This window comes from Macaca fascicularis, chromosome 15 (assembly GCF_037993035.2).
Source record: "Macaca fascicularis isolate 582-1 chromosome 15, T2T-MFA8v1.1".
Taxonomy (NCBI): domain Eukaryota; kingdom Metazoa; phylum Chordata; class Mammalia; order Primates; family Cercopithecidae; genus Macaca; species Macaca fascicularis.
Genome location: NC_088389.1, coordinates 14,083,782 through 14,098,096, shown reverse-complemented (window position 1 = coordinate 14,098,096; position 14,315 = coordinate 14,083,782). Strand labels below are relative to the sequence as shown.

The window sequence follows — 14,315 nt, the reverse complement described above, 5'->3', positions numbered from 1 at the left end:
TAAATTAGCTGATGTATATTTCATCAAAGACAGACTTCCAATAAAATACTTTCTCCCAAAATTAATGTGGGAGGAAACTGAGGTACTGGTAAAGACCTCTGACATCCTGAACCTGAGCTCAGGTGAGGAAACCTAACCCCTGAAACTGGTAAAACCTGGTAAATAAGAAATCCGAGGCCGGGCCTGGTGGCTCACACCCATAATCCTAGCACTTCGGGAGGCTGAGGCGGGTGGATCACCTGAGGTTGGGAGTTTGAGACCAGCCTGCCCAACATGGAGAAACCCCATCTCTACTAAAAATATAAAATTAGCCGGGCGTGGTGGAGCATGCCTGTAATCCCAGCTACTCGGGAGGCTGAGGCAGGAGAATCGCTTGAACCTGGGAGGCGGAGGTTGCCGTAAACTGAGATCACACCATTGCGCTCCAGCCTGGGCAACGAGTGAAACTGTCTCAAAAAAAAAAAAAAATCCTAAATGCTAATCTGATCTTGGCTTAATTACACATAACCCGGTATTGTCTCGTCAGTGAATGGCTAACACCCACCCTCTTCACAGGATTGAGGATTCGCAGATGGACTAGAAAGCACAAACTCTCACCACCATCACCCCACCCACTCCCTTAATTTCTCAACTGAAGGTACTCAATTCCCAGGAGACCAACTTTCTAGGTCTGGTTCTCAGTCTAACGCAGTTCCTGTTCTACCCACACGGGCTCATCTACAAAAACTGAACCTTCCAAAAACTGTCAGGGGACCCGTGTTCCTTAACTTGGGACTTCTGGTGCCTGGGCCACACTCTTCAAATGAATGATTAGACCTCATCTGTCACTCCCAGGGACGTAACAGGCCGGCTGCAGCTAAATACCAAGAACTTTCTAATGCTTGGAGCCATCTTTAGGGCTTGGGTGCCCTAGTGGGACCCCATGCAGGCTGGGGAGCCATAAGGCAGAGGAGACTTGCATTAGACCTGCAGCTTAGGCCACCAACTCGTCTTCCGTGCCTACTAGAAGTGGTTCTTGCAGTGCTCTCCACAGCAGCAGCCGCACCCATGGGAGCACTGCCCACGTGCGGGGACACAGCGCTTACCTTAGTCTACAGTACTGTTCCTGCTGGCATCTCAGCTGTACTTGAACTCCGTGGCTGGGTGTCAGGAGCTCCAGGAACCGCACAATGGAGGGCGACTTCCCAGACCACTGGGCGAGGGGACAGAGCCATCGTAAGATCCTCAGATCCCTGTGTGAGACTTTCTTTCCAACCTGGATTGTTCTGCTAGGTCTTCACTCCCAGCCTCACCTCACAAGGCCACAGTGGAGGGGCACTTCTCCCTCTTCAAAAATGTACTCACCAATGACACATGCAAAATTTTATTGTAAAACGGTAGCCATTTGCATTTATAAAGACAGATGCCGTTCTCAGCATCCTCAGAAGGGGCAGCTAAGCTTTATAGGAGGTTTCGGGGATTTGACTGAATGTAACAAAAACTAGTATAAATGAGGAAGACTTAATATGGCAAAATTCACATAATTTAGAATCCAGCAGGGCACGTGTGGCTCATTCGGAATGGACAGTGAAGGGCCACCTTTTGCAAAATAGAGTGGCAAGTGACAAACTAGAAATACTTTTCTTTCAAAAGACTTGTTCTAACAAATGTTGACAGTGTTGCCAAAATCATTCCCACAGCTCCCTTTGTTGCTAAGGTTAAAACCCTTGGAGAGGCTGTTTCAGGTTTATCTGTGGTGCCTGAAGGCGTCCTCTTACCTACTTGTCCTTCATCTAAACACTTCATTGCCCCTGACAGCGTCCGCTGGGACCATCCTGGGACAGAGCTGGCTCGTGCTCCAGCCGCATCCCCAGCAATGCCCTCCTGTGGCACAAATGCCATGTACGTGTGCTTGGGCTCATTTCCAGTAAAGATACATCACAGTATATGTTATAATGACGGGAACTTAAAAAACACACACACAAGGCCAACAACTTAGAATCTAAGCAGTCTCTCATAGTGTTAAAAATCATTTTAAATAAAGTTACTATATTTTCAATAAAACTTATTCATCCTTCCTTGAAACAGAAACACTTGGAATTAAAACATAATTTGTAAAAAATCATGAGCCCTGCGATGAGTGGGCTGGGAGCTGGCTCCTTCCTTCTGTGCGGGCTGGGGAAGCTTCATGTCCTTGCCCATGGTCTCTCGGTGGCCTACAGGCACCAGGGGGTGGAAACAATGCTGGGGACAGAATTCCTGTCACATCAAACAGGAAACATTCACTCTGATTCCTCTTCCAGGGAAAGGAGCTGGGGGAGGAGGCGTGAAACGACTGTTCTTTTCCAACTCCAAGCAGAGACTCGGCTGCCAATCATGGCTGTCAATCATCGTAGTAATAATCTAACTTGGTGAACACCGTTTTGCAGCCTTTATCTGAGAAAACTCTCTCCTCTTTGGGGAAAAATGTCATCTCCTCAGCCACTCTGCTTACAATGTCTTCATTAGTTTCATAGCCTCGGGACTGCATTTCCACTCGGATACACATTTTTAGGTGTTTGTATTCCAGGGGGAGGAAGGGAACAAAATAATCAATGAGGTTCCGGTCAATTAAGCTGCTGTGCCAGAAGCCACCTGGGAAGAAGAAACAAGGTGCTGTTCATCCACATCCACCCACCCACCCTCTACACGCCTCCTGGGGGTCACTCACCCACCCTCCCATCTGTCCCACACATATCTACTGGGGTCACCCACCCCCCATCCATCCCACATACACATACTGGGGTCACCCACCCTCCCATCCATCCCACACACACCTACTGGGGTCACCCACCCTCCCATCCATCCCACACACACCTACTGGGGTCACCCACCCTCCCATCCATCCCACACACACCTACTGGGGGTCCCCACCCTCCCATCCATCCCACACACACCTACTGGGGTCAGCCACCCTCCCATCCATCCCACACACACCTACTGGGGTCAGCCACCCTCCCACCCATCCCACACACACCTACTGGGGTCACCCACCCTCCCATCCATCCCACACACACCTACTGGGGTCACCCACCCTCCCATCCATCCCACACACACCTACTGGGGTCACCCACCCTCCCATCCATCCCACACACACCTACTGGGGTCACCCACCCTCCCATCCATCCCACACACACCTACTGGGGTCACCCACCCTCCCATCCATCCCACACACACCTACTGGGGTCAGCCACCCTCCCACCCATCCCACACACACCTACTGGGGTCACCCACCCTCCCATCCATCCCACACACACCTACTGGGGTCACCCACCCTCCCATCCATCCCACACACACCTACTGGGGTCACCCACCCTCCCATCCATCCCACACACACCTACTGGGGTCAGCCACCCTCCCACCCATCCCACACACACCTACTGGGGTCACCCACCCTCCCATCCATCCCACACACACCTACTGGGGTCACCCACCCTCCCATCCATCCCACACACACCTACTGGGGTCACCCACCCTCCCATCCATGCCACACACACCTACTGGGGGTCCCCACCCTCCCATCCATCCCACATACATATACAGGGGTCACCCACCCTCCCACCCATCCCACACACACCTACTGTGTGTGCCCTCTCCCTTGTGGAGCTCCAGATCAGTGGGGAAGGCAGATGTTAACAGGCACCTGCACACTGGGATGCTTCTGTGACAGTGGAAAGGGACACCCTCTTTACACTGCGGGCTGGGGGAGGCCTCCCAAGGTATGACCTAAGAGATTGAAGATGGGAAAGAGGTTCTGGGGCCCAGGAACAAGCAGAGGCAGTGGGGAAGGCAGAGTTCCACAGAAAGCAGGAGGCAAGAAGAGTTCCCGGGAAGGACTACCGGCCACGCTGGTAATTTACTCTCCCTGGAGTTTCAGCAGCTGGACTAACAGGGAAGGCTGCTGCCGCTGCCACAGTGCCCAGCCCCTGCAGAGCATGTGGGCACCAAAACTAGCCTTGGGAGTGCGGATGTGCAGCCCACGCCGGGCTCCCTGTGAAGGCCTGGCCTTGGCTGTGTTTTCTCCCCTAAATGTGGGCTGGCTCTGCACCTGCCCCATCCACTCCTCCTGGGCTCCTGGAACTCCTGACCCAGCACACCTCCTCCCAGCCCCAGATGACACAGCACACACTACGTCGCCCACTAGCCCACGCGTGTCTTCTAGTGAGCTGATACCCTTCTGCTCTGCCATGTAATTCTGGGGCTCCGTCTCCAACTCAAGCTTCTCCTCATTCACTGGGTTAATACGTTTCATGCCCAACAGTGCTTTGCACACAATTGGTGCTCAATAAATGTGTGGCTGACTGATAGAGTGGAGCCTGTGGCCAGGGAAAGAACAGAACCAACCACTGAATGGGAACAAGGGGCAGTCTCGCTATCACGAGCTGGTTCTCAGAGGCCTGCTCTCTGCCAGGCACGCCCTGGGCCTGGGGACACAGCTGAGGGCAGACAGCCCTCACGGCTTTACCACTCTAGGGCAGGAGACACCCGACAAACCAGGAAACAGTCTCAGATGGTGCTTGGAGTGACGAACGCCGCATAGCAGAATGGACATGGAGAGCGGGAGGTGGAGCAGGTTGGGCGGGACCTCAGGGCAGAGCCCGAGCGACAAGGACCCAACCACGCAGACCCAGGAATGACAGGTCACCTCAGGCAACCCTGAGACTTTACAATTATCTCTTGAGGACTTCCAAGTTTGCCCTCCCAGCCTGATGGCCTCCCTGGAGCTTCGCGGCTCTGCTCTGGTGCCCTGATGCCATAGTCCACTGCGCTCGCCTGTCCTTCCTGCTGTCCCTTCCCTTCAATGGCAGCGCCACCCTTCCCATTGCTCAAGTTAGGTCCTTGGTTCTTCTCTCGTTTCCACATACAATTCTGCAGGAAGTCGTACAGGTTCTACCTTCGAAACACACCCAGAACCCGACCATGTCCCTCCACCCCCACTACTTCCACGCTGGGTTCCCTGGCCCTGTGGCTGTGGGTCTGTCCTCCGCCCAGTTGCCAGCAAGGTCCTGTGAAGGCCTTGTCAGATCACAGCACCGCCTGCCCAGGACCCTCCAGGCCTCTCTCTTCCACTTGGAATAAGATCCAAGGTTCACCATGGCCCACCAGGCTTTCCACGGTCTGCACCTCCACCCCAAATCTCGCCTCTTCTATCACCTCCTGTTCCCCTCCTCTGTTTATCCTCAACCAGCCACAGTGACTCCAAGCACAGGCCCTGCTCACGCCCCTGGATGTGCTGTCTGCACTGGGGAATGCTTTTCCCTTAGACATCCACATGGCTCACTCCCTCAGGTCAGCCCAAATGCTACCCTCACAGGGAGCCTTCCCTGTCCACTCTATTAAAGCAGAGCCCATCCTTACCCTGCACCCCAAAGCCTTTCTTTTTTTCCTCTACTGGCGCTGGGGAGAAAGATAGATATATATATATGTGTCCATGTGTGTACATGTGTGATGTGTGCATGTGTACTGCATGTATACACACAAACACATCACACACATCAACGTATCTATCCCCCATCATCTGATACATTTTCTTTCTTTCTTATCACTAGGATGTAGGATCTATAAGGGCAAGAATTTCTGTGTTTGTTCACTGCTGTGCCCCCAGTCCTAGGTTTGATGCCTGGCACCTACCAGATGCTCCATATACATGTGTTGAATGAATGTTCAGCCATCTGCCTGAGGCCACAGTCAGTCTCTGGGCCAGGGCTGCCCGACTCCCAGGCTGGCACTCCTGAGTGCCGTGTAACCACAGCGTGGATTCGAGGCCACTGGGCTCATCTGCCTCAGCATTAGGCTAAGGTTTCTGCTGCATGTGCTCATGTTTTTTGGCAAGGCCAAGAAACTATCCAACATGTTACAAAATGCATGTCTTGCCTCAGTAGTATTCCACTGGCACACACTGACATACGGTACCCCATGTTGTTCACTAACTGTAGGATGAATTTCCTGGCAAGTCTGTCTCAAATGAGCCCTTCTGTTTTTGTCATCTCCAGAACCTGAAGCGCACAGACTTGAACAGGCAGCCCTGCACAACTCACAGGTGTTAGCCAGTGAGTTAGCCTCCATTATGCTGGCTTTCCGCCTCCCCAGATTCAAGGTCAAAGGTCTCATGACATTCCCTGGAGAAGTAGCGAGCTAAAACTTAAAAGCTCAGGTTTTAGAATCAGAGACACTGAACAGGCTGCACGGCCCTGGGCAAGCTGCCACATCTCTTTGAGTCTCTCAGTCTCTACACTACGAGGTATGGTGAAGACTGAGTGAAATCCGCGGGCAGAGTGTTTCACACGGTGCCCAGTACAAAATAAGGGTCCAACCACTATTTGGCTGTTGCTCTTGGGCAATGAAGAGAAAGGGAAAAACTAACAGGTCATCTCTCCCCTTGAGCTGCCCTTGGCAGCCTTCGTTGCTCAACTACTGGCTCTTTCTTCTACAAAGAAAATCGGCCGGGCGCGGTGGCTCAAGCCTGTAATCCCAGCACTTTGGGAGGCCGAGATGGGCAGATCACGAGGTCAGGAGATCAAGACCATCCTGGCTAACACGTGAAACCCCGTCTCTACTAAAAAATACAAAAAACTAGCCAGGCAAGGTGGCGGGCGCTTGTAGTCCCAGCTACTCGGGAGGTTGAGGCAGGAGAATGGCGTGAACCCAGGAGGCGGAGCTTGCAGTGAGCTGAGATCCCACCACTGCACTCCAGCCTGGGCGACAGAGCGAGACTCTGTCTCAAAAAAAAAGAAAATCATGTAGCTGAAGAAAATGGGGGAATTGGCTGGGTGCAGTGGCTCACGCCTGTAATCTCAGCACTTTGGGAGGCTGAGGCGGGCGGATCACCTGAGGTCAGGAGTTCGAGACCAGCCTGGCCAACATGGTGAAACCCCGTTTCTACTAAAAATACAAAAAATTAGCTGGGCGTGGTGGTGGGCGCCTGCAGTCCCAACTACTTGGGAGGCTGAGGCAGGAGAATGGTGTGAACCCGGGAGGTGGAGCTTGCAGTAAGCCGAGATCCCACCTGGGCGACAGAGTGAGACTCCGTCTCAAAAAAAAAAAAAAAAAAAAAAAACCCCAGCAGGCCAGGTATGTAGCTCATGCCTATAATTCCAGCATTTTGGGAGGCTGAGGCGGGAGGATCACTTAAGTCCAGGAAGTCAAGACCAGCCTGGGCAACATAGGAAGACTCCGTCTCTACAAAAAAAAAAAAAAAAAAAAAAATTTAGCCAGGCATGGTGGCACAAGCCTGTGGTTCTACCTACGTGAGAGGCTGAGGCTGGAGGATCACTTGAGCCTAGGAAGTCAAGACTCCAGTGAGCTGAGATCACACCACTGGACTCCAGCCTGGGTGACAGAGTGAGACCCTGTCTCAAAAAATAAGCTGGGCGCAGTGGCTCACGCCTATAATCCCAGCACTTTGGGAGGCCGAGGTGGGCGGATCACCTGAGGTCAAGAGTTCGAGACCAGCCTGGCCAACATGGTGAGACCCCGTCTCTACTAAAAATACAAATATTAGCTGGGGTGGTGGTATGCACCTGTAATCCCTCAGCTATTCAGGAGGCTGAGGCACAAGAATCGCTTGAACCTGGGAGGCGGAGGTGGCAGTGAGGCGAGATTATGCCACTGTACTCCAGCCTCGGTGACAGAGTAAAACTCTCTCAAAAATAAAAATAAAACCGCACTTGTCAAACATTAGTGTTCATAAAAGTTACCTGGAGTGTGTCAGTAAAGATTCCCCTCATGACTCGGAAAGGGACTGAGAATCTGCATTTCTTTCTACCCGGCTCCCAGGTGATGCTGACAGTGACCCTGACGCTTTAACACTTTGGGTGCAGGATTAGGAACCAGATGGGACTGGCGGTGGGATGGCCCTACTCACTGTTCTTGTTATTGAAAACCGACACAGACAAGGCATGTTCAATGTCTTTGAGCTTGATGTCTTCCCTCTGCTTTCCACTCCTCCAGAAATCCAAAGCCACATCTGTGATCCTTTCTGCTCCAGCATTGCTGCAAAACAAGTCCAGCGGGTAAGCACGGGGTTTTCTCCTAGAGCTCGGAGACTTGGGCTCGGGGCCCATCCATCACGTCCTAGCCCTGACCTTACCTGAGAAATATGAAGATGGCTTTCTGGTAGGAGACCCCATCCACCAGGTCATAATAGTCGAGGAAAGGCTTGATGGCGTCTATGAGGCCTGCATGCATCTTATCCATTTCATCAAATATGAAGATGGACCTTGCACAGGCACTCACGTTGCCTCGAATCCACAACTGTAACTGATCCTGAATTACAAGGGGAAAAAGCCAACACAAAGTTCTCAGCCAGGGCCATCAATCAGCTCCTTCTACCACTGAGAACCGCAGCTTCACTTACAGATCACTGTGCACTCAGCACTAAGAACTTTACACGCACAAAATCTTCTTTGTTCCTAACAACCCCATGGAGTGAGCACTATCATACCCATTTTACAGATGAGGGAACTGAGGCACAGAGCAAGCTTACTCCACTTGCCCAAGAGAGTGGAGTAAGCTATACGGGGCAGAGCTGGGACCTGAACCCAGTCCTGTCTCACTCCAAAGCCCAATACTCTGATTACAGTTCCCATGCTGCGAGATGCCACACAGATGCTGTCAGAGCTGCTGCTCTTTTGTCATCAAAGGGGCAATGTGGGATGTCATGAGGATACTGATTTTTATTTGAAAAGGGGGTGAGGTTGGGCACGGTGGCTCACACCTGTAATCCAAGCACTTTGGGATGCTGAGGCAGACGGGATCAGTTGAGGTCAGGGGTTTGAGACCACCCTGGTCAACATGGTGAAACCCCATCTCTATTAAAATACAAAAATTAGGGCCAGGCATGGTGGCTCATGCCTGTAGTCCCAGCACTTTGGGAGACTGAGGTGGGCGGATCACCTGAGGTCAGGAGTTCAAGACCAGCCTGGCCAACATGGTGAAACCCTGTCTCTACTAAAAAAAAATACAAAATTTAGCTGGGCATGGTGGCAGGTGCCTATAGTCCCCGCTACTCAGGAGGCTGAGGAAGGAGAATTGTGTGAACCCGGGAGGCGGAGGTTGCAGTGAGCTGGGATCACGCCACTACACTCCAGCCTGGCAACAGAGCAAGACTCCATTAAAAAAAAAAAAAAAAAAATTTGCCAGGCGTAGTGGCGGGTGACTGTAATCCCAGGTACTTGGGAGGCTGAGGCTTGAGAATCGCTGGAACCTGGGAGGCGGAGGTTGCAGTGAGCTAAGACTGCCCCACTACAGTCCAGCACTCCAGCCTGGGCGACAGAGTGAGACTCTGTCTCAAATAATAATAAACAACAATAAAACAAAATGAAATAAACAAGGATTCATTCAGACTTGTTAGGCTCCAGCAGCCAAGATTTCCTACTCTGGTGACCTACTAACTTATATGGAATATTCTAAGCACTGTTCATACAACTTTTTTTTTTTTTTTTTTTTGAGACAGAGTCTTGCTCTGTCACCCAGGCTGGAATGCAATGATGTGATCTCAGCTCACTGCAACCTCTGCCTCCCAGGTTCAAGCGATTCCCTTGCCTCAGCCTCCTGAGTAGCTGAGATTACAGGCACCTGCCACTACGCCCAGCTAATTTTTGTATTTTTTTTTTTTTTTTTTTTTTTGAGACGGAGTCTCGCTCTGTCGCCCAGACTGGAGTGCAGTGGCGCGATCTCGGCTCACTGCAAGCTCCGCCTCCCGGGTTCACGCCATTCTCCTGCCTCAGCCTCCGGAGTAGCTGGGACTACAGGCGCCCGCCACCACGCCCGGCTAATTTCTTTTTGTATTTTTAGTAGAGACGGGGTTTCACCGTGTTAGCCAGGATGGTCTCGATCTCCAGACCTCGTGATCCGCCCGCCTCGGCCTCCCAAAGTGCTGGGATTACAGGCTTGAGCCACCGCGCCCGGCCAATTTTTGTATTTTTAGTACAGATGGCGTTTCACCATCTTGGCCAGGCTGGTCTTGAACTCTTGACCTCAGGTGATCCACTCGCTTTGGCCTCCCAAAGTGCTGCGATTACAGGTGTGAGCCACCGCGCCTGGTCTGTTCATAAAATATTTTACTCTGACCTCCCAAAACCCATCATGGTAGTTACCACTGTGCTCCTTCTTTTACAAATGAGAAAACTGAGGCACAGACAAGTGAAGTAACTTGCCTAAAGTCACAGTTATTGTTAGTGAAGCCTCAGTTCTAAGATGACCAACTCATCCTGATTCCTCTAGAATGGTTCCTGCTTGTTTGGGACAGGGTCTCACTCTGTCACCCAGGCTGGAGTGCAGTGGCTCTCTGCTCACTGCAGCCTCGACCTCCCAGGTTCAAGCCATCCTTCTGCCTCAGGCCCCTAGCTGGGACTACAGGTGCGTGCCACCACGCCTGACTAATTTTTTTTTTGTATTTTTTTAGTAGAGATGGGATTTCACCATGTTCCCCAGGCTGGTCTGGAACTCTTGAGCTCAAGGGATCAGCCGGTTTGGCTTCCCATAATGCTAGAATTACAGGTGTGAGCCACCACACCCATGGGACATTCGCATTTCAGGACAGAACCGCTGGACAGTGGGTGACCCACGTGCTTACCCAAACAGAAGGGAAAAATGTGTTCACGTTTTTCCATGGATACAGTCAGGGATAAATAACTGATTGAGGCCAGGCATGGTGGCTCATGCCTGTAATCTCAGCACTTTGGGAGGCAGAGGCAGGTGGATCACCTTGAGGTCAGGAGTTCCAGACCAGCCTGGCCAACAAGGTGAAACCCTGTCTCTACTAAAAATACAAAAATTAGCTGGGTGTGGTGGCGGGCACCTGTAATCCCAGCTACTTGGGAGGCTGAGGCAGGAGAATCACTTGAACCCGGGAGGCAGAGTTTGCAGTGAGCCCAGATGGAGATTGTGCCATTGAACTCCAGCCTGGGCTACAAGAGTGAAACTCAGTCTCAAAAAATAAACAAATAATAACTTTTGCCCACCTTGCAGGTCTGTTACAAGGATCTAAAAGGCAACAGTTAACATTTATTTGTAACATGCACCAGGCACATGTTACACACTTGACAGACAGAGTTCCCTGGATTGTTACAAGCAACACTTTGTAAGTCAGAACCTGAGTCTCAGGTCAGGCAACTGTCCTAAGACTATGGAGCTGGGAGAGTGTTAGGACTCAAATCCAGATGTGTCTGCTGCCAAAGCCCAAGCTGCTAATCAGTGAGTTCAACCATAAAAGCTGTTTGCCGCTGGGCGAGGTGGCCCACACTTGTAATCCTAGCACTTTGGGAGGCTGAGGTGGGCAGATCACTTGAGGTCGGGAGTTCGAGACCAGGCTGGCCAATGTGGGGAAACCCCATCTCTACTAGAAATACAAAGATTAGCCGGGTGTGGTGGTGCATGCCTGTAGTCACAGCTACTCGGGAGGCTGAGGCAGGAGAATCGCTTGAACCCAGAAGGCGGAGGTTGCCGTGAGACAAGATGGCGTCACTGCACTCCAGCCTGGACAACAGAGTGAGACCCTGACTCAAAGAAAAAAAAAGGGCAGTTTGCAACAGTAGGTTCAACAAACTTAGGACTCTCTACATATGTTTCCTCTTTCACAAAATGAGTGAGATGTGACCGGGCATGGTGGCTCACACCTGTAATCCCAGCACTTTGGGAGGCTGAGGTGGGCGGATCACCTGAGGTCAGGAGTTCGAGACCAGCCTGGCCAAGTTGGCAAAACCCCATCTCTACTAAAAATACAAAAATTAGCTGGGCATGGTAGCAGGAGCCTGTTATCCCAGCTACCTGGGAGGCTAAGGCAGGAGAATTGCTTGAACTAGGAGGCAGAGGTTGCAGTGAGCTGAGATCATGCCATTGCACTCCAGTCTGGGTAGCAAGAGTGAAACTTCATCTCAAAATAAAGGAAAAAAAAAAACAAAAACGAGTGAGATGTGTTGATCTCTAAGATGGATTAGATCATGTCCACCTCTAAAATCCCATGACCCTACAAACTCACTGGACCGATTTTCAGAACCCACCACAAAGCTTTGATGGTGTTAACTGCTCCACGCATCTCAAACTCTAACTTCTACACCTTTCCAAGGGGAACTGAGACGTGAACCATTTTCAGGGCTCACTCATTTCAACACAATTTCCAAATCTCATCCCACAACGAAGAGACCCCAAACCCGACGACATCCAGGAAGGGATTCCAAACTCCCATCCTTGCCTTGTACAAGGTGATGTTTGAAGCATGTGGAAAGTGCAATGTGGCCACAAACAGGTGGACATAGTCACTGTTCAGACCACCCTCGTAAATATTCTCTGCGATGATCTTGCTGACGAAATTTTTGCCGGTGCCTGTCCACCCGTGCAGGGAGAGGGTGAGAGGTTTCTTGGGCTTCGGATTGTTTATGAAACCAAACACAGCATTTAAGATGATTTTCTTTGCAAGATGCTGTCCAAAGAGCTTGTTGTCCAGATCCTTCTGCAATGCTGGGGGAGACAAAGCCAATCAGGAGTGGGGAAGAAACAGTGACAAAAGGCAGCCACATTTACAGCCCATGAGAAAGTCAGCAAAGCCGTCTAGCTCTTCAAGCACCTTGTGAAACCTCAAGTACTGCGGTCTGTAAGCTCCTGGCCCAGAGGGGACGGTGGTCCAGGGAGCCCTCCCTTTGCTGGTCCTGCCTATTCTAAAGCCCTGGCCCGGTTCCTTCCCGAAAAGGCCCTTGGTGCGGGTGCCACTGCCACTGCCACTGCCACCAGTTTGCACCTCTAACCCCTGTGCTGCTCCTCCCACCCCAAGGCAGGGCGGGGAAAGAAAGCAGTTTGGTCCCTCCCGGTCGGCTCCGAAGAAGTCCTCACCATCCTTCCTGTCTCCCGCTAGGCTATAAAGGAAGCAGAGCCCACTTCGGAGGGAGATTACCACCGGTCCACCCCCAGCTTAGCACAAAGTAGGCCAACCTGCAGCCCGGCTCCTCAGGTCTCCAACTGAAGTCTGGCCCGTCTGTGGTGGCCAAGGGGCCAGGCCTCATCCTGCAGGGGTCGCTCGGCTTCCGGGGTCCGGCCCGCACGGACTCAGCTCTGCCCAGGCCCGGCCCTCCTGGGATTTGATCCCTATCCCGGCCCGGCCCTAGTGCCATCCCCCAGCCCCCAAGCCCCGCTCCAGCCCTAGTCCTAGCCCGGCCCTAGTGCGATTCACCAGCCCCAGCCCCAGCCCGGCCCGGCCCTAGTGCCATCGCCCAGCCCCCAAGCCCCGCTCCAGCCCTAGTCCTAGTCCGGCCCCGGTGCCATCCCCCCGCCTCCATCCTCCATCCTCCATCCCCTGGTCCTAGCCCAGCCCTAGTGCCATCTCCCAGCCCCAGCCTCCAGCCTCCAGCCTCCAGCCCCCGCCCCAGCCTCCAGCCCCCGCCCCAGCCCCCGCCCCTGCCTACCCTCCCTGCTAAGGCTCCGCTTCTGCCCGCAGCACTCGGCGAAGAGGCAGTAGAGACGCGGGTAGATGTAGCCGGTGAGGACGCCGGCCAGGGCCAGTCCCAGGCTGATGGGCTCCACCGCCTGCACCACGGACGGCGCCAGCAGCAGCAGGCCCAACGCGGCCCGGCCCAGCTTCATGCCCGGACCCGCGCCACCCTGCGCGTTCTCGCGCCGACCGCGAACCAGTACCGCCGCCAGACCCGCGCTTCCGGTTCCTCCTCGCGCGGAGGCCATCTTTCTTCAGGGCAGCCCTCCTCCCGACGCCGGCGGCCGCCATCTTTGTTCGGTACAAAGCCCTGTTTTGCTTCCGGAAGGTCGGATCTGCACCGCCCCCGTCGGCCACGTGTTTTTGTTTGTTTATTTTAAAGTAATGGACGTTATTTTTGCCGGGCGTGGTGGCTCACGCCTGTAATCCCAGCCCTTTGGGAGGCTGAGGCGGGTGTATCACCTGAGGTCAGGAGTTCGAGACCAGCCTCACCAACATGGTGAAACCACGTCTTCTACTAAAAATATAAAATCAGCCAGGTGTGGTGGTAGGCACCTAGCTACTGGGGAGGCTGACGCATGAGAATCGCTTGAACCCAGGAGGCGCAGGTTGCAGTGAGCTGAGATCCCACCACTATACTCCAGCCTGGGCGACAGAGCAAGACTGTGTCCCTCCCCCAAAAAAATAATAATGGACGTTAATTTTTAGAACAGATTTACAGAAAAAATTGTAAGAGTACAGAGTTCCCATGTGCCACACCTCCCTGCAATTACCCGTTACTAAATTCTTACATTATTAGTGTATTACATTTGTTAAAATTAACGAAGCACTGTTGTTATATTAACTAAAGTGTACAGTTTATTCGGATTTCCTT

General features: G+C 52.5%; 1 protein-coding gene across 1 annotated transcript; it reads right to left on the bottom strand.

The window, feature by feature from the left end:
* Positions 1–1,347: 1,347 nt before the first annotated feature.
* On the bottom strand, positions 1,348–13,642 carry TOR1A (torsin family 1 member A). The gene is made up of 5 exons (XM_045373899.2): positions 13,416–13,642; positions 12,212–12,477; positions 8,108–8,283; positions 7,883–8,010; positions 1,348–2,613 (listed from the first exon to the last, which is right to left on the bottom strand). Exons 1-5 carry the CDS (start codon positions 13,591–13,593, stop codon positions 2,363–2,365), a joined length of 999 nt encoding a protein of 332 aa, XP_045229834.1. The 5' UTR covers positions 13,594–13,642; the 3' UTR covers positions 1,348–2,362.
* Between the last annotated feature and the right edge of the window lie 673 nt (positions 13,643–14,315).